Raw genomic sequence first — 21,379 nt, forward strand, 5'->3', positions numbered from 1 at the left:
TAAGTCTTAGGACTCTGTAGACCTACGTAAACAGGAGTTGATTTCATATTTCCACTGTGCCAATTCACTGTGGCCTAAATGCATCGTAAAGAAGCTGTTGTTTTTTTCTTTCCTCCTACAGCAACTTACTACCATGAGTAATGGAAAGCAGAGAAAAGAAGTCGGAGACTTTTTTTTTTTTCCTTCACCAAAATCTAAAGCTGCCTTCTAATTTAGTGCTTTAAAACTTCAGAATAATTCAGGGATATTCTGACTTTTGTTTTTTGAATTTATTTACATCCAGGAATGGAAAAAATACATATATACTTAGAGCTGTATAGAAGAAGTCTTAAAAGCACTATAAGACATTAGGCCTTGAGGTACATGTAACATGCATTAAGTTTTGGGGTAGAAAAACCTGTATATAGGTGAAAGGTTTGCCAAGGTGTTATTTTCGCTGACATAGCACTAGAAAAAACATAAGTCAGTTCTGCAGCATAGAAAAATCTGAAAATTATTCAATTCAGAATAGGTTTTTAAATAGGAAGCAGAATAGAGCTTTTTATCATTTAATTTATATGTAATTATAATACATTTGTTCCTTAATAATACCCAAGATATCTTTCTTTTTCAGTTAATAAGTAACTTTGTACATGCATCCTAATATTTCCAAGGAATGTCTGTCATAACATTGTTGTGAAAATAATGTTCTTCTTCAGATTTGAAAGATACCATGTCCTTTGAAGACTGAGGTGTATTAAGGCAGGGTAGTTGCTCCATCTAGTGTTTTACATTTAATAACTGTTAACAAAACTATAAATCTGTTGAAAATAAAGTGGCCTTCATTTCATTAAAAATATTGTATTTGAGGCTCTAATGCTCAATTACTTAGAAAAGCTTCAGTTTGTTTGTTAATAGAAAAGTATTAAGGGAAAAATTACAATGAAGTGTTTAAAGATTTTTTCCAGGTAGTCCACTACTACTATTTCTTTCAAGCAGTCCACTACAGTACAGAATTATATAGTCTGAACTAAATGATGATTGCTAAGCACTTTTACAGGAACTCTGTTGGGCTATTTGATCCTTGTCCTCTTATAAAAATGCAGTGTTTGCTCTTTCACCATCATTTAACTGTACTTAGCAAATCTAGAAAGATGAGTGCCATTTTTATTCAGTTTTCTGGATAGTCCTTGTACTAGCATTGTATCTGTGTAGCCAGTGCCAGAGAAAAGAGAAAAGTGCCAGAGACAAAGGATTATAATTTTCTGTTCAATGAACAATGAAAGAATGAACAACTCATAAATGTTTTAATCTAGAATGAAGAATAACTATGGATATATCAAGTTCTGAGAATGTATGTATTTTAAAACTTCATGTCCACTATTTTTTTTTTTTACTCTTTATTCTTTTATCTTTATAGCAAGAAGTGGTGTAAGCTACTAATAAACTGAGAATATACATTCTTCACATTTAGTGCCTGGTATTGCCTGTTGTACTATGGAAGTGTTACCTGTTGTCACTCAAAGGGAGGCATGACTGCATTTAAAAATGCTTTACATTTCTAGCCACTGGCTGTTTGCTGAAGGCAAATGGTGTTAATGAACACAGCAGCCTCTAGACTTTCATTCTCCTCAGCTCTTTTCTCTCACATATGAGAAATGTGGTGCATCTCATCTGTCTGAATTTAATCAAAGCATTCCATGACACTGTTAAGGCATAAATGCTAAGGCTAGAGAAAGTATGGTTTATTACTATGAGAAAGGTAACATGGAAGAGTGTCTAAAGAAGGAGAACTATGAGACTAAGAAGATTGATTGAATATTTTCTTTGATGCCTCAGTATGTATTGCAGAAATGTGCAGATAATAATGTTGATGAAGCTAAACTGAATAGTATCGCAGGTGTAGAGGAGGTCCAGAATGTCATTCAAAATGAGAGAAAATTACCATGGTAGTGTGTGTAAAACAGATGAAAAATACAAGTCTAAAATATACCATTGTGATTAAAATATATACCATTATATGTACCATTAAAATATACCATTCTTCTGCTAGATGATCACAGAATAGAACGGGTGAGGTTGGAATGAGCTTCAAAACATTATCATGTCGAATCTTTTTGGCAAAAGAGCCTACATGAGATTATCTTGCACCCAATTCAGTCACATCTTGAAATCCTCCAGTAATGGTGAAAGAAGAGGGAGTCTAGAGGATGAGATTGCTCAGCACAAATTCTCCTTACCTGCCTCAAACTGCAGAAGATAAGTAGCACAACAAAATGAAAAGTTACTGCAATCAAAAAGTGAAATTTCAAGCTTCTTAGCATAGGTAGAGCCACCACACAATATTGGGAGGAACTCATCTATTTTGCAGGAAACTTAAAACATAAATTTCTTATTTAATAGCTATGGCATAAAATAGAAAAAAGTTTGTGGCCTCTTCTAGTGAGACAAAGCCCATCCCCATCCCAGTGCTCTTTGCTTCCTTGTGGTATGTCACAACTTCTGAGCAGGAAAGGCGAAAAACCCACCTTTCCCCAAAAGCACTCTGTAATACTCAGCTCCCAGAAATGGTGAGAATGATATGGGACCAGTGTATATATCCAGGAATATGAAGCTAAGAAGAGGACATAGCTCCAGGGGAGCCTGGCTCTTACTGAGACAAGGCACTCAGTCCCGATAACATGCTGAGGGGAGAGGTGACCTCCTCAGTCGCAGGCTGCCCAGGAATGGAGCTGCTCTCTACTCAGGCTGCTTCCAGAAAATTCTGCGAGATACTCCTTGCTGAATATTTGGCTAGGAATTCCATGAACAGAAAAAAATGTAACTGACTTGTGAAATACTTAAAGATGCAGGTTGTCCTGTGCTGGAAGGGAAACCCAGAAGAAGAAGGAGTAATTTTTTGAACAAATCTTTTGTATGCATGATCTATGCAAGAGAGCTGTGAATGGGAATCTGCAGTGGGCCCGTGTTTAGTATGATTAAGAAAATGAGTTATTGTAAGAGATGTGTGGGGCTATGAGGATTCCATGAGGGCAGTATAGGATTGTATCTCTGCTGTGGAATAGCAGAAAGACAAACTAATTGAAAACTAAAACATGAGCACTCCATAAAGAATTTAGAGGCACTACACGCTCTTCTGTGGGTTGAAATTTTAGCCGGGCAGCAAGGTTACGTCCACTCTATACTGAGGTAATTATCTGGAGTGATTGTGTCAAGTGGTGTGGTTTTATTCCCTTTGATGGATTTATTTTAACAAATTCTACACGCACCCAACTTTACTGGGTCTGAAATGCAATATTTCATTACTTTTTTTAATGCCAAATATATTGCTGTACTTATGAGATTTAAAGACCTTATTGATCAAATATATCAATCTGGAGTTACTGCACTTTGTAACTTAAACAACTCAGAAATGAAATGCCCAGTCATCCTAGCACAATGATTAAATGCCATATTCTACCTGCATTTCCTGTTTTTAAAAAAGCAGAATATGAGATTTTTTTCCAAGTCTCTTGAAATGTGCAATATACCTTTAAACTTTTTCCTCCCTTCCCCGCCCCCCCCCCCCCCAAAAAAAAAATAAACCTTTGTTTGTGGAGTTATATTTACTTAAACAGAAGAAACTACAACTGACAGAACAATCTGTCATCTGCATCTGAGATCAGTTCTGTCCAGATGTATCCGCGGTGGCTAATACTTACAACACTTGATGAATCTCAGCCATGTAGTTTTTTCCTGATCATTGTTATTCTATCTAAACACTCCCAAATTTTCAACTCTTCTGTATTATACTTTCAGGGGTGGATGTTGCAGAGGAAGAGACTAAGTCCGTTTTTTAAAGAAAGGAAGAAATGATCTCTTGTAAACATTTTGCTCTGTCATTTTCCATGCTATACCAAGTTAATAGCAGACTATTCTTTAGCAAATATCACATTGTTTTTTAGCAGGTTTTTCTCAGTGCTCCTATTCAACTGCAACCACAGAATGGAATGAACAAAAGAAGTATGACAGTTTTACCTGCTGTCAAGAGAGTTTAGTACCCATAAACTGATAAAGTTGTCTTTATTTTTATCCTGTATCTGATGTTCTGTGTTCTCCAGTTTACAGCTTCTTCATACCTGTGCTATAGAACGGCCTAATTACAATAACTGCGGATAGGTGGCTGGAGAGCTGGCCACATCTATAGATTTAAGGAAGGTAAAATAAGTGGCCATTTTTTCCTTTGCCTGTACAGTTGTTGGCTGTGAGAGGAACAAGGAATAGAGTTCACTTTGGCAGCAGAGTGACAACCTTTCTGCCAATGTGGGCTGCTAATTCTTGAAGGGTATTTGGTATGCTGCTGGCTGAATTTCAAAAAACAGAGGAGGACAGGGCAGCAGTCCCATCTAGTTGAATACCTATAAATCTCTGACCACATTCTGTCTTGATCCTTACAGCAGGTTCTCCTGTTTCTCGTTTGGTGCTGGCAAGCCCCGAATCAGATAATTTCATGAAACATAGGATTGTATGGTATTACTGTTCCATCATTTTGGAAAGGCATACATTCCATTTGGATGCTTCTTTGTATCCCATTGATCTTCAAGTGAGATTACACCATTTAGGCATCTGTTTTAATTTAAGTGACCTAATAAAGCTCTTACTAAGGACTTCACTAACTACTTTGTGCAGACTTGTCTGGTAGAGCTTCACACCACTGGTCATTGGGCAGAGATGGTGGCAATCTTTGTTAGATATGGAACATAAATAATTTACATCCAAAAGCACAGTACGAACAGCTATGAAATTGTTAGTAATGCAATCCATTGGCTTTATAATTGGTTGCTCTCCATTTTAAGAAGTGTTGAACAGTCGTAAGTCGTAGTTACAAAAGCATGCTTTTGTATTCTCCTGCAGTTATTGGTGCGATTAGGTATGCAGTTAGTGCTTGCGATTTGTTGAATAAACAGTATTCCGGTTTTATGTGGAAATACTGGCTTTCATAGATTTGTTGTCCTAGTTGTAAAATTTCATGACAGTGTTTATTAAATATACAGCTATTATATGCTGAACAAATGATAACATCCTATTTCAGGAATAACAATTGATTTAATGTTGCACAGACTTGGAGGCAGGAATCTCTTCACTGGCAGTTCAATTTGATTTACAGGATTAGAACCTGATACCAATACAGAGATTCTGTAAACCATCAGAGAGATTTTCTTTTGTATTCTGCCTCTGAATGTATAGTCCTCTATGAAATGAAGATCTCTGCCGCTTCCCTTTCATCTCATCACCATCATCTTTTCCTCCTTGAATGAGTGTGCAAATAGAATTATTAGCAATTTTTCTATAAACATTATTCTTAAGAGGTTTTAATTTTGATATAGGTTGTGAGGCTGGATTAGGGAAGTGTGTGATTCTTTCTACTGCTTTGATTATGTATTACTCAGTCATTCACACCTTATTGTTAAATAGTCACAAGGATCACAATGGAGAATGAAAAAAAATAAAAGGGGAACAGAAATATATTTGGACAGACATGAAATTCCTGTCCTGTTTTTTCACTTGTTTATGTTGATCTCTGTAGCACTAGATTAGTACCTTTCAGCTCTGTGTTTTAGCTTTTATATTTAGGTGTGTATCTCTGTAAAGTATCTAATTTCTTCAAAGATGCAGTTGTTGTCCAAGTTCTTGGTGTTAGTACGTTTTTAATTACATAAATTAAAAGGCCTATGTTTACAAAACAAACTGAAATAAGCAGTTAATTCTGTTCTAGATCCTTCTGTTTTTTTGCTTTTACTGTGTTGATACCAAAGGAAAAGTAATTATAAACTAGATATAAATATTGAAACTCAAAGTACAATAAAGAAATGCAATCAAGCTTACAGTTTAATTCAACTCAGTGAAAAAACATTATCTCAACATTGTTGCTTTAAAAACCAGGCTAGATATAAAATCAACTTATTGTTTGATTTTAGTACATCTGCAACTGAAAAATTTGCATGCAGTAACCTTCGTTTTGAGCTACTCCTTTCTGAGTAAGAAACAATAAAGGTCATTTTTAAAGGAGTTTCTGAAAGAATCCAGATGATAATTAAAAGGACTTTACAGCAAAAAACATTTAAAAAGTTTATGCAGAATTAGGAATCTTAATTTCCATTTTCCAAAAGTTCTAGCTGTAGGAAAATTATAGTCTCCTCTTGATTAGTAATTACATTCTGCAACAAATTTGAGTCAATCAGAAGAGGGTCCAATCTAATGGTCAAATTTCCTGCTTTTTTTCCTTACAGTGCAGGCAGTACAAACTAAGGCAGAGAATTATCGGGTACAAAGGCTGCATTTTGTGAGCCAGATACACCACACATCCTCAGCTGAGCCAACAGTGCTTGTGATACACTTTATTCAACTGTGAGAGCCACTTCTTTAATGTCTTCCAAAAACATCAGCTTGTAAAACTGGAACATTTACTTGAAAACTGCTGCATCTGTTCAGCTGTCAAATCAGTGTCTTAAAAATGAAAAAGTATGTTTTCAGATTTTAGAGTGAATAGTTTTATGAGGTTTCTAATCAGATATGGTGGGTTTTAAAGTGTCTTTTTCAAAGAGGAATTATTGATGCTTATTTATTTCTTTAAGCAGCTAGTTAACTTTTTCTGCTGTTAATGCTATTGTCAGAAATGTTGAATTGAAATGTCTTCTTGCTCTTCTCTGTATCTTAGGTTTGACTCGGATACAACAGAACTCCACAGCTGGATGACACGCTCAGAAGCAGTACTCCAGAGTCCTGAATTTGCAATATATCGAAAGGAAGGAAATCTCTCAGATCTCAGAGAAAGAGTCAATGTAGGAGAAAGTACTAATATATATGTTTGTTAGCTTGTATTCACTTGTCAAAGTGCTTTCAAAGTCCAAGTATAAATGAGTTCAAATCTAAACTGACAAGCATCAATTGATCATATGCATGAGAAATTTAGAAGTGTTAAGTATTTCTGTACATTTCAGATTTTGGCACCAAAATGGATACACAAGGTGTCTAAATACAGAGATCATTTTTAATTTAAGGCATTTCAGATTCATGGAAGTCCTCAGTAATATTGAATCCAAGCCTATAATTTACTTTTAAAATATGCATGATATTTCCACACTGATGGCTTAATATGACATTGTCCGTGCATAAACTGAAGAAGGTGGAAAATGTCATCTTTTAGTATATTTTAAAGAAAACTTGTACCTAATTCTTACAGTGCTGTAAAATGTATCTGAAAATAACGAATTTCCACAAGCATTATTTTAATCTGTTCTTTTACCGAACCAGGAATGATTCTTTCTAGTTTTTGCAAAGTTAATCTGCACTGCTTAATGAGTAACTATGTTTGTGCATGTTTCACACACTCTGAATTTAACCTTTGAAAACTAAATGAGTAAAAATTTTCTTCGGTATTTATTTTTTGTAGCTAGTTGCAAGAAAGCTTACCTTTTCTGAATAAGTGTAAGGCAAATTAGTTTTTATAATAAGCTATTATGCATATAGTATAATAGCGTGTCATGGGACTTCATTAAAAAATGAAATCATACGTGCTGCTAAAACAAAGAGAGAACAAAGTTACTGTACTGAAGTTAATTTTTGATGCTGTTTTCTCTCTTTGCTTGTCCATCATAAGTTAGCAACAGTAGGATTGAGGAACTCTGAATTCTGTGACAGTAAACACACATCTTGATATTTCTTGTTAAATCATACTTTTGTTACAATAATCTTAATTTATTTGTTAATGTTATCACAGTGTTAATACTTAAGTATCTAATGGATACTTACTGTGTAATTATCCATTAGAGTGTAATATATTGAATTTAGTTTACGACTCCATTTCATGATATGTAAACATACATAACTATATGCATAAATATATATAAACTGGCTCAAACATGCAGAGAAAATGATAGATTCAGATGCTTCCATACTGGGGTAATGTGTATTGTCTCAATCCTAAATAGATATGCAGGTAATTTGTTGTTTCCATCTTTGTGGTAGATGGGGAAAAAAAAAGAACAGAAAATGCTCCTTTCTCCCTTCCATATATTCCCATTTTGCGGAACACAGTTTCAAGGATGGCAAATCAGCTCCTGTTTTGACCTTCATATTGTGCTGAATACCTCCACAATTAGGTTTCCCTAATCAATAAGATACTCCATCTTATGTTGTCAGTTTTTAAGACTCTGTGAAACCATTAATGGACTCAGGAGCTATGGTTCACCTTCCTCCTTCTTTCCTTTTTTTGCTCCCGAGGAGGTGGTGATCTGTGTCACTGCAAGTAGGGGATAGAGGTAGGTGAACTACAGATCCTCCTCTGGTCCCAACTGAATTTCCCAGCAGCTCTTTCCTTGCCTTCATTGGTGCTGTGGAAAAAAGTTGGGTTTGGGAAGCCATTGTTAAGTGCATTTGTGAAGTGTTCCTTTAGGTCAGTGAAAACATACATAATAATGGAGGAAGACAGGGAGGGAAAAGTGGTATAGAATTTCATACTGGATGGTTTGAAATCAGGACACTGGAGATAGCAGAATTTCAGATGTTTCTTTGACTTCCTTAGAAACCAAATTATATGATGGTTAAGAAACCAATTTCCAACTTCTTTAATGATAAGTATTGCAGAAAATAAATCTGCTTTGTATTAAAAGTAGTCTGAGACAGAGCAGTATCTCTAAATAGAAACAAGAGAAATTAACATCATTCATTAAAGTTGTAAATATTTTTAAAAAACAAGATTGGCTTTGAGTTCTTTTAAAAGTAGTACATTTCATTGAAAAGATCAATGCACATGCAGAAGCTTCTAGCAACTTTAAGGAAGAGAATATTGAGATGAAATTTTAATTTGATAGAACTATCTAAGGTTGCACTTGACAATATCTGGATTCTCTTTTGAACAGTTCTCAGTTCTTCTAATTAATAAAAAACAAGTGTTGCTTTTTTAAAAGAAAAAAAAACTAAGAGGATGAAGGTTTAAATGCTGAGTTTTAAAAATTGGACTGGCCTGGTCTCAGTCTTCTGCTGTTCAACTAATACACAAAGCAGGAAGTACTGTCTAGTTCATTGATTTGCACAGTGTTGTTGCTTGTTTTTTCCTTAAGTTTCTATTTCTTTCAAAAGGAGGCTTTAATCAATGAAAAATAACATAGCAGTTTTTATCGGATTGTAATCTCTAGTAAAGTTGCAGAAGGCATATAATGAAAGATAAAATGTCAAAAGGGAAACCATCAGCGATAATTGCAAAAGGTTGTACAGTACTGACATACGTAATCATGCTCCAACATGCATGATGCCATACACACATGCATTAAAAAAGTATCATCTTGTATTTAGTGGCTTTTTAAATGAAAGTTTCCTCGGTATGTGGCATTGTAGATGATGTAGCACAGAACACCCGTGATGACTAATGTCTGACCTAACATTTGTTGCCTGCTGTGGTAGCAACTCAGTCCCATAGCCTTTTTCTAATGATGTTCCTTTCTACTTGTCTTTTGAGGACAGGTTACAAGTTGGATGTGGGTTTTTTTTTGTTGTTGTCAAAGCATCTTGTTTCTATTCATTGTTTTTTTCTCAGTGGGATTACTTCTTTATTATATAGGAAGTACATCTCTAGGTGAACGGACCCAGACTTCATACAGAACAGCCACAAGGGAAGCTCTTTTGCCATCATTGATGATTCAGTGATTCAAGATCAAAAACCTGCTCCCATCCCACTTCAGAGAAGTCCTGGGGGAGATGGAGCCAAGAGCAGATTGTATGGAACATACTATGTTTGCTAAGACAGCAGCTGTTCAGATACTGGCAGAAAATTAGCCTTTGGCAGATGTGCTACATAAATTGAATATATTAGAGATGCATAGAAGCCCATTCCTGTGTATGGAGAGAAGCAAAAATATTTCTAGTCCTTCTCAGCTATGAGAAAATGTACTTGCCTTAACTGGCCATAGAGACTGAACATCACAATTGTGTAGATGTTTATTGTGTGACAACAGTACTATTCTAAAACAATGAAGACATCCATACATAAATGCCTAAAATATCTTAAAGCTGCATCATATCCTTAACAATTTCCAGTTAATATGTGTGTTTTTCTGGAAAGAGGTCTAGCAATGATTCAGGCTTTTTTGTTTGCTTGTTTCTCTAAAACTCCGACGAGCCTTCTTTATTATAAGTTCACATATTCATATTATAATATGTGAGGGTTTGGGTGCAAAAAGTTGGTAGAAAATCTTTCTTATTGGGAAGTAAAACTTGAGATTTCACATCAGAAAATTAAGAATAAAACTCATTGAAATGAATTTTAATTAGCCAAGAAGCATCTAGAAATTCAAGATCAAAGGTGAATGAAGGTAAGAAACTGATGTAAGGGAAAATGTCAGATATCCTGGACAATTAAATTTGCTCCCTTGGCATTCTTAAATGCTCAGTTCTCACTTTTTCATTCTCATTTAGTAATATTCAGAGATACTCTGTTGGGCCTGGATGTTTGAAAGCTCAGTTGTTGTAAAATCCAGTGATAATAATATTGCAAACTTCTGCCCACAGGTGTAGTTGACAAGAACAACAAGAGATCAGGCATTACTGCAACTGTACATCCATTGTCAGAGTTCTTAAAATGGGATTTTGATTTGATATGAATAACATGAATTTCTGAAGTGCAACTGTCTTCAATGTTATGAAGTCATTAACTACCAACTAAAATCTTAGGGCCAAATAAAACTCTTATAATATTGTGAAAATAACCTCTTCAACTTCGTATGGTATTTAGCTAAAGGTGCCTTTAATGTTACTCCATCAGTTAGAACTAAGCCATTACATATCTGTTTTGCCAGTTACAAAATATTCCTCAGAGAATTAATCCCGTATTATATAAAAGTCTTTTTATTTTTTTTTCTAAGAATAAGGAAAAGTATAAGAAATAAAAAGAATATTAAAAAAAAAAAATTCAGTTTTGGATTTTTTTTTTTTTTTGCAGCTACCATAAATTTTCATCAGACAAAACAGTGTTGATAACAATAAATGTAAAAGTTTCCAAATTTCACAAACCTCTTCAATTTTATCCCAGTGTATCTTTATTGTAAATAAATCTGAATTGAGAGTTTTGTCCTTTTCGGTACAGGAAACAATAACAAATCAGATCAGAAAGGATAAATGAGAGGTATTTATGAAACTGTTACTTCATTTATTTCTTGGCACTCTACGTTTGTTTACAAAAATTCCTCATAAGACTTTAAAAATGTAAGAGGAAGATTGTGGGTTTGACAAACAACTGAAGCATGTGCAGTGTAAGACCATAGTAAGATGTTAGTGCTGTTAACTAAGTCTGCTTTCTCCGCAGATGAGGTAAATTGTTCCATACTTTGTATGAGAACCAAGAGGACAGCCATTTCTCTTTTGGCATTGTATTTTCTGTGTGTAAACATATGTCTTTATCTATTGCTAGCCCTTCATCTTTATGATATATATTAATAACACAAAAAGTGAGTGCAGGGAGGTATTGATGTGTGCCGAACGTTCGTGTTTATTTTTAGGTGTTTCACATGCAAGTGCTTTTGTTTTCTCTCAGGATCTAAAAACCTTGATCTTCTGAGAAAGAAGCAGGCATGCTTCCAGTGTTTTCCAGACTCATGGTCTGTTATCAGACACTGAAGAGTTCCCTGTCCCATGCTTCAGCGTCATATTGTTTTCATATTTCCAAAAGCTTTTTTTTAGTGTATATCAGGTTTTGAAAGATTCATTTGTGTTCAGTGCAGTAACACTTGCGATAATTACACATCTGGCACTGCAGACAGAGCAAGATTTTTTTCAATATATTTCAATGTTTTTATGATCGTTCTGAGTTCTGCGCAGCTAGACTCAGGTTCGTTATACCTGGCATTATAGACAGAATTAAGATTCTGTAGTCTTGAAACTCTGCAGAGAATTAACAGAAGAGTTTTTTTGATTTTTTTAATTTTGAAAAGATTTTGTTGACCTACAGAAACTGCAAGTAATATCGTTACCTTGAGTTTATTGGGATTAAACTTTATGAAATTTAAGGATAATTTAAGATTAAATTATCATTAATAATTAGCAATATGTTAAATATACATTTTGAAAAGCCAGACTGAGAAGCCACAGCCAGGATTTTGTAAGTTTCCTGTATGTCACACTAAGATTTTTGTGGCATTTCCTTTTGTATATGTATATGTGCTGTGATTAGTTGGTGGACTCTGAATAATGAGAGATTGTTTTAGGTAGGATCTCTGGGCGGTATGTATAGTGTGTTTTATTTTTGGTTTCAAACTTTTATAGCCTTAGGCTTTTCCTGAACTAAAAGAGAAATTTAGTCTTCTAGTTTAGAGCATCATAATTATACCTATAGACTAATTAGTCTAAAATCAACATGGTGTTTTTAATTATTAAACGTAATTGAGGAGGTGTTAGATCTAATACAGTTTTATTTTCCTTCTATATTGTTACCAAGTCAAATGAAAATAGAAATTTAGATTTCTACTTCATCCTGAAACTCAAGCTGTACCTACAATTACCAGTTACTGTGAACACACCTAAACATGAGTGAGAACTTCTTAAATAAGGAAAAGTGACTTGAAGTATTAGGTACAATATATAATGAAAACCCTGTGTTGATTCTGCAATTTATTCTTAACTCCTAGCTACTTATATATAACTCCTAGCTACTTATATATATAACTCCTAGCTTACATATATATGGCTTATATATGGATGTCTGCTATATCTACTGGCTTATATATGGATGTCTGCTATATATGTTACATACCTACTTGAATATCCATCTTACATTTTTTATGGCAACAAAATATTAAAATAAGCAATCAAATCATATATGGGTTCAGTATGACATGAGATCCTGTATTTTTGTTAGCATGATCTTAATTCTTACTAATAAAAATAGGAGTTACATGAAAAAGAAAAGTAAACTTTCTATTCCTGCACAAGGAATTTCTGTTGAACGTATGATTTTCTTGTGAAATACTGGGCTTTGAATAGCTCTTAATTTGTCTATGATTTGTCTGTAAAATATCATTTGTCAACTCTGTTGAGTTCCAATTCTGAAGTCATGTATTTGACTGTAAGACTAACTTGGTAAGTGATACTTCGTGCTTTCATTGCAAATCAGGAGGCTGGCAGGGCAGTGTGGCAGGTTAAGCAGTCTCAAGAATCAGGACATCCCTGAGATTATTTACTTTCTTCTTCCTCTTTTGAAACACTCACCTTTCCTGTCATGCTGCAGGCCATCCAGCGAGAAAAGCCTGAGAAGTACAGAAAGCTGCAAGATGCCAGCAGATCAGCTGAGGCCCTGGTGGAACAGATGGTGAATGGTAATTACAAGGGAGTTGATTTAGATAATGTTCTCAGGGATTTAATAAATGCACAGGTTTATATTTATCGCAAGAATTATGTTAGAAAAGTGCTATCTAAATGGAACAGCAAAGTAAATTTCATTATATTTATTCTATTATTTCTGGATATTAAATCTGTTAATTAGTAAAGAGAAAAATCTTACAACTTCAGTATCATGAAAACAAGTGTGTGTAAAACGTGCTGATGGTAATGAACCTGTATTTACAATCTGTTCTGTGCAGAGAATAAAGTTGTAATCTTATTTTCTGAGTATACTAGGCTTTCAAAGGTACATTAATTCATCCAAGTTAGAAAACTGAACAGTTTGAAAAAGTGTTTTCTAACTTTGATTATAATAAACTTTGTATATTTTGTTATATGTATGTTGCTGTAATGTTCTGTATTATATAAAGTATAAAATTTTGTTGGGTATTTGAAGATATTTTTAGCATTCAGCTTTTTAAGATAATAAACATGAAAGCTTATACAACACTTAAAAAAAAAAAAAAAAAATTTGCAAATTTTCTATGTTAATCATTGAATTTTCCAAGAAAAATATGCTATTATGTTCAGCCAAGTTTATGAACTTTTTAAAGGAAGAAGAAAACCCAACAGCAAGATAGATGGAAGTAAAATTGTATGCCATGTCCCTATCTCTGATGTTAAAAAATGTCTGACTTCGTAGTAAAAATATTAACCATGGACCACAATCTGTATACTGATAGGCTTACAAAAATACAGATGTTGAATGCACAGAACTTCAGAACGTATGTTTTATGTTAAATTGTTATAACAAAGAGTCAAGAATGTAACTGTTATTAATGAAATGCTAAACTACACACATTTGATGGAGTTTTAGGATTATCTTGCTTAAGTATGAATTTTTAAGTATGAAGGTGGTACTTTAAAAGTAGCCACCCTTGTATTCTGGCCATATTTAATTACAATTATCATAGCATCTGTTAAAAGAGGTTCTTTCACATGCTCTGTGAATAGACAGGAGGGAGTCTAGTAAAATTTGCACCCTTTTTGAAGTCATTGGATTTTTTTCTGTGAAGGAAAAACAAAAAAAGTTCTGTATCTTTTTTTGACATATTTTTCTGCCAGGGAGATCTGCTGTACAGAACTTCTAAGGCAATATTTGAAATTTGTGTGCTGACATATCAAGATTGTTATTTTGGACCTAACCTGCTTAGTGCCCAGTTAACAGTGCCCCATTGATTCTTTGGCCAGTTGCAGACTTGCACATAAGGAATTCCATCTTTAGCTTCATCAGATTAGCTTTCTTAAATATTCTCATGTCCTCAGTGTTCTCTTTTTTCATGCTTTTGTGATTATTCATAGTTCATAGGTGTTGTGATTTTAGCCGTGATTAGATGTGCTTTATTATCCATTGTATCCCAAGTACCCTCTTTTTAGAAAGCACATCTTGCAGCTGGGGTATAAGCACAGAGTAGGCTAGCTGACCCAGCATGACTTTATCTGTTTCCTGTCAATTACTTTGAATTCTGCCTTACATATGGCATATTATGCCAAATGTCATGGTAGCCTTAGCAGCAGGAATTTTCTAGCAAGGGTGATGGATTAGATGCCTGTAGGAGTGAAGCTTCTTTTTGCGTTGATTTTAGATAATAAACTATTTCATCAAAAAGAGTTTGTCTGGCCTCATTGTTTATGGCAACTTGAGGAACAGTTTATTAAATAGTTAAATAATGCAAAGATCACCACCAAGAGGGAGTGCTAGAGAGTGGAATTAAATAATCAGCTTTACTTGAGGAGAACTGTAAGATCACATTAACAAAGAATGTTGTGAATTAAATATTTTGCTAGGTGCTCAAAATTATGTTCTGAGCATAGGGGAAGGTAACCACAGTGTTCAACCTCAGTACTTCTATGAAGAAGAAATTTTGTTTGTTTTTTTAATCATATGCTCAAATACTTTTGCAATTAATGGGAGCATCTGTAAATTGATGCTGAACTAAAAGGTGTGTTAAAAAACAAAACAAAAAACAACCCTCAACATTAAACCTATATCTTAAACTGCAGTAGGCTTATGTAGGTATATATTTTCCAGGGTAGTTCAACTAAGCTTCCTTAGTAGCTGTGAGGCTTGTTGAAATTCATTTGGGCATTTGGGACATACAGTCTTCTCCTCTTTGTTATAATTTTTGCGGATTTCTGGATTCACTAAGAAGAAAAGAGGAAAGAGTACATCATAGGAAAATTTTCTAGCTGAATCTCCAAAATAATATCCAACAGGTTAGACTGACTGTAGCTACGTGCCTTCCTTTGTCTAATGCTGGAACTTTTTTTCTATAGCAAGTGAAGGAAGTGAAGTTAAACATACCATTTCAAATTTGGGAAGCACATTGTTTAGCATCTGGTGGAGGGAAGACATACTGTGTTATCTTGAATAAATGATCTTTTTTAATTTTTCATGATCATAATCTAAAACCACAGATGTAAGTACTAAACAGATGATTATTTTGTATGTACTTTCTTTGTGGAAATATTTTACAGGTGCAGTTGAAGTTTGTCATGCACATATGACATATGCACATGCTGTGTAATCTGTAACTAAAAGACTACCCAAGGCAAACCAATTTAAGATATAAATCAGTTGTGAAAACAAGTGATTAACAGTTTTAATTGCATTGCTATTTTTTAGTTATTTTATATCATGTACATAATGATTAGAGTTCTAAGATTCCGGTTATACCAGCACTAAATTTTTGGCTTTGCTTTTACGTAGGCCTGCTTCCACTTTGTTCTTAAAAAAATATAAAAAATAATAAAAAAAAATTGAACAGTATGAAAGTACGAAGTAATCTGGTATATTGTAAGAGAGAAGTTCACAATGGTGGTAAATTTCATTGTTAAATCATTTATGTACTTATTTTCTTGCTCTTTTACTGTGATAGGAGAGGAAATAAGTAAAAAGAAGGATTCAAATTCTGGAGAAAAGTAGATGTTTTTATTTAGTCTCATTTCTTTCCTTCTTAGAATTGAGGAAAGTAATCTGAGGAAATGTATTTATGTAGGGCAACATTCCTGCCTTATGTTTTCAGCCAGTATCAGCAAAAGTATTCTGAGTGGAAAGAACTGTGATTTCACAGCTATTCTTAAGTTTGTAAGCAGTGTGTCTGGTTAGGTTAGTGCCATTTGAAGGACTTTTCCTATCACAGGGAAATCACTGTTTTTATCTTTAAAAAATCACCCTTCTTCTACACAGGCTGTGCCCTGCCTCTCGTTGCCCGTCAGTTTAAAGAGGCCTGATGATTACAATTAATAAAAACATTTATGTCCTGCTTCCATTGTTTTTGGAAAATGGGGGAATAAAAGCAAAATAAATATGTGTGTGTATATATACACATACACACACACATATACATATATATATATAATATAATAATTTACATATGTATGAATATAAATATATATATATATATAAAACCAATTCCATTCTAAAATGCAACAAAATGACTACTGAGAGATGTTTGATAGGCAGAATTAAAGTGAATATAGAAGAAGAATTTGTTGTGATAGAACACATATTGTTTAGGAGTCCTTTTTTTAAGGAAGGAATGTATTATCATGTTTCATTAGGAGTTACCATTTCACATATGCTTATGCATCAAAATCTATAAAAACGTAGATAATATTACATTATTCTGTCATAGATTCACAGCAAACGATAAATACACTTCATAAGATATGCTTCATACTAACTGGCAGTTCCAGAGTACTTGCATGTAAGATGCCGCGCAATTAAAAGTACTGACACAATTTGTTATGCACAGTAGGCACGGTAGTAAAATTAATAGAGGTACTCCAGGCAATGATCTGTTTCCTCTGGGTACAGTTTATTTATTCACTGATTGTATCAGGAGATCTTAAAATATGAAAAATGAAAAGGTTATGAACCATTATTTCTAAATTAACAGTGTTCTAAAATTACCAGAAAATGGATTTTGACCCCTGATTCTCAATTTTTGTATGTCTTGTTGTCGTGAGCGAAGCGCACTAAGAAGATTGTTGTCAACATCATGAATGCAAGCTGATAGTTGCTAAAGTTGCTAAAGATAGTGAATAAATCAGTACTTCTCATGGAAGTATGTTTTGAGCTTTTAGCTTTCAAGAATTCTGAAGTCTGAAAATAAGAACATTTAGAATTCTGCCTGCATTGCATCACCTATTCAAATAATTATTAATTTTCAAATAGAAGGAGGACAAGCTTTCTTCAAAACAAGATAAATGTGAAGATTTGGACAAGTTCCATTTCTGGATTAGAATTATTCGAACATATATATATATATAGGTTTAGGAAATTAAATTACCTCTTACCATTTTGGCTTAGACTCTTCCAGCAAAATTTATGACATGCAAGTAATAGCCATTTTCTTGCATCCTTCTGAAAAATGATATCATTCAATAAGTGTTTTCTGGACTGTGAATTTAGAGAGTTTTAAGAGTGTCCCTTGGATATTTTCAGATGGGTCTTTACTTCAGTAGGGTATTGTACTGTCTAAAGTGGCCTCTGTATTTTCTTAGGAAGTATAGCCCTGCTCACTCTGGTCTTCTACTTCCTATTTCAGTTATATCAAGAACAGAATCATTTGTTTGTTCTTCTGTGGCTTTGTGGAATCGGTTATAAACTCAAAGTTTAGATAGTGAAATATTAATGAAAACTGAGTAATGCTGGATATTTCCACGCATAACATTAAGAGGGATATAGCTGTGAAAGGAAGAAGAGAGGAGTTAATGAATCTAGATTTTTGTATTATGTACAGTCTTCTCTGAATTCTTGAAAAAGAACTACAGAGAAAAGTATTGTTACATACTGAGAGTTCATGAGTGCACTTTCTCTTGTAATCATAATCTGGCCTAGGGATACTTTGGAAACTGTGGCAGCTGAAAAGAGGAGAGGAGAAAAAAATGAAAGTGACTTTTTACTTTCTTCTCTGTCAAAGTCATAGGAAGTGTCTTCCAGGTTCAGAGGTAATTAATTATGTACGCTGTGCCAGGGATGTTTGCTCTCTCTTAAGAGCACACAGCATTTTTATAACCAGAGTCACAATGGCACAGATGCAATTTTTGAAATACAGCATAATCAAAAGCTTGTCTCCTATATATTTGTTTTTTTCTCGATGTTGGTAACACTCATTATGTATGTGTCCAGTCATCTTTGTTGTTATTAAGATATGCCATTCAGGTTTATGCTGCCTCTTTGTATACTGATGTATATTCATTAGACGTTAAGATAGTATTCATAAGACACTCTAAGAAAATAAAGTAGTTCTGCAGCAGTGTCTCCAAATGCAGACATGCACAGAAGAAACACATCACCAGTGGATCTTACTAATATGTATTAAAATGATGTTACTTCTTTATGCTTTAAGTTTTATTTTAGATCCTTGTCCAATCATTAAATTGTGCCATCCATTTTCCTGGGTACAGCATGTATACATAGTTGTTGTAACCACCAGTTATCGTTATATCCTGGTAGTGCTGGGCTTCTTTCTGCATCCTTGCTTGCATTTTTTGAAATCATGTCCAATTTTCTTGGCTAGGGCAATATCCTAGCAATAGAGTCTGTCCAGGAATTTACTGTAAGGTACTGCACAGTCATCTGTTTACAAGTGGCACTGAATCAGCCATGAGCTGAATCCAAAATAATGATTGTTGGAGAACAGTGGAGTTCCATAGCAGACACACTTCAATTAGTGTGATTTACAGTATTGTTTATAGTGGTCATTATCAAGTTTATTATAGAAAGTTTTCAGTATTATTTTTATGTAAAGACTTCAGCCATAATTTCTTAAGTTCTACTAAAACAGTTGTGCATGGACTTCACAGTTTTGTATCCCTCATAGGGAATTTTTCTCGAAGATTGTAAGTATAACCAAAATAAATCACATCAACAGCATCTTAAAAATCACACTGTAGTGTGAAGTATCACATTGAAGGCTTTTGTTTTATTTGCATTTAAACTTGGTTTTAAGAAATATGAAAACACCTGAAATTTGATATAGCTAAAAACATAGCTTTTGTTCTACTGGTTAACTAGTGTATGACTTACTGTTGTTACTAAAAAAGTTCTTAAACGTGTACTTCATTGAGAAGTTTATTAATTTTTGGTCAGTATCAGTTGTGTTGCTGTGTGTGTCATTGTATGGCATGCCAAACCAAACCCCAGCTGAAAATTGTTATGAAGAGATGTCACATGGTTTCTTGACTCTGAGTCGATGCTTGATGTCTGTTGATGAACACTGTTGGAGACAGGGGACTTTGCTACGTGTTAACTTTGGTCTGATCCGGACTGTTATTTTTAAGCCCTTACAATATTTTTAAACTAGTAATGCTAAACTTAAGGATTGGATTGTGAAAAAAATATCAAAATAACTGTGGAACCTAGTTCCCATACACTTGAAAATTGCCTTTAAAACAAAGAAAACCACACAGGGATATTACATGTTAAAATCCAGTTGCAATGGACAGAGCTTTCGAAATCCAGTTGTCACACATTTTCTTACTTCTTACAGCAGTTTTAATTAGCTTTTTGTATTATGTTACAACTTTCTGCTTTGTTCCCTTTCTTGTATCATAATACACTTTATAATGCATTCCCATTTTAAGGAAAATATCCTGACAGTAACTTTAAGTAGTTCTGAAATTCTTTCTCCATTGATGTGTAACATCTGTATGTTCAGGTTTGTTATTTGATGATACAACATTTTTTAGATTTATTAGCTCTCAGCTGTAGAAATTGAATTGTTAAAGTACTGTAAACTGATTTACTTCTTTGTGACTTTTAAGTGTTGAGCTTCTTCTCTTGTGTTCTTTATAGAGGGTCTGAATGCTGACAACATTAGACAAGCCTCAGAGCAGCTGAAGAGTCGCTGGATTGAGTTCTGTCAGTTGCTGAGTGAAAGACTGGCATGGTTGGAGTACCAAAATAGCATCATTGACTTCTATTCCCAGCTGCAGCAACTGGAGCAGACAGCAATTACAGCAGAAAACTGGCTGAAAGCACAACCCACACCAGCAACAGATCCTGCTACAGTAAAAATTCAGTTGGAAAAATGCAAGGTTAGAGATTCTTCTAAGTTGTTTATTATATTGTACTTCCTATGTGTACCAGCAGGTGGCCGGATTATAGCATACACTATTTCTTGCAGCCCAAAAGGCCAACTGCATCCTGGGCTGCATTTAAAAAGGAGTGGCCAGCAGGGAGGGGGAGGTGATTGTCCCCCTCTACTCAGCTCCTGTGGGGCCCCATCTGGAGATCTGCATCTGGGCTTGGAGCACCCAGCACAAGAAGGGCACAGAGCTCTTGGAACGGGTCCAGAGGAGGGCCAATAAGATTATCAGAGTGCTGGAGGACATCTCCTATGATGAGTGGTTGAGGGAACTGGGCTTGTTTAGCTTGAAGAAGAGAAGGCTCTGGGGCCTTCCAGTACTCGAAGGGAGTATATAAATAGGAGGGAGAATGACTGTTTACATGGGTTGATAGTGATAGGACAAGGGGGAATGGTTTTAAACTAAGACAAGGGGATATCAGGAGTAAGTTTTTCACACAGAGGGTGATGCCACACTAAAACAGGCCCAAGGAGGTTGTGGATGCCCCATCCCTGGAGGCATTCAAGGCCAGGCTGGATGTGGCTCTGGGCAGCTTGGTCTTGTGGTTGGGTGACCCTGCACATAGCAGGGAGGTTGAAACTACATGATCATTGAGGTCCTTTTCAACCCAGGCTATTCTATGATATATGAAAATTGTACTCCTCATGTTTTCAAAATAGTTAACGAAGGATAATTACTCAAGGAAAGGAAGGAATGGTAAATAAAGAGGCCTAGTATATGATTATTTAAAATTGTGTCCCAATCATTTAATTATTTTAAGATATTTGCATACCTAAAGTTAGATAATTAGACCCTTAAATTATTCTTTTTTTCCTGTAAGAATCTATTTCTTTGAGACTTGATTAAGAAACTATTTCTCATCATCTCTGGTTGTAAAGATCTGAGCCTGAAAAGT

At 34.5% G+C, this 21,379-nt stretch overlaps 1 protein-coding gene across 12 annotated transcripts in view; it reads left to right on the plus strand.

The window, feature by feature from the left end:
• Positions 1 to 21,379, plus strand: part of DMD (dystrophin) — a 979,751-nt gene that overhangs the window by 305,623 nt on the left and 652,749 nt on the right. For all 12 annotated transcript variants that reach the window (XM_042811110.1, XM_042811098.1, XM_042811099.1 and 9 more), the window contains 3 exons: positions 6,677 to 6,800; positions 13,235 to 13,322; positions 20,192 to 20,433. In XM_042811110.1, the coding sequence (XP_042667044.1) occupies positions 6,677 to 6,800; positions 13,235 to 13,322; positions 20,192 to 20,433 (454 nt within the window). The remainder of the gene's footprint in view (positions 1 to 6,676; positions 6,801 to 13,234; positions 13,323 to 20,191; positions 20,434 to 21,379) is intronic.

Source organism: Centrocercus urophasianus, unplaced genomic scaffold, assembly GCF_019232065.1.
Source record: "Centrocercus urophasianus isolate 14NV4802_14NV808 unplaced genomic scaffold, USGS_Curo_1.0 seq_12, whole genome shotgun sequence".
Taxonomy (NCBI): domain Eukaryota; kingdom Metazoa; phylum Chordata; class Aves; order Galliformes; family Phasianidae; genus Centrocercus; species Centrocercus urophasianus.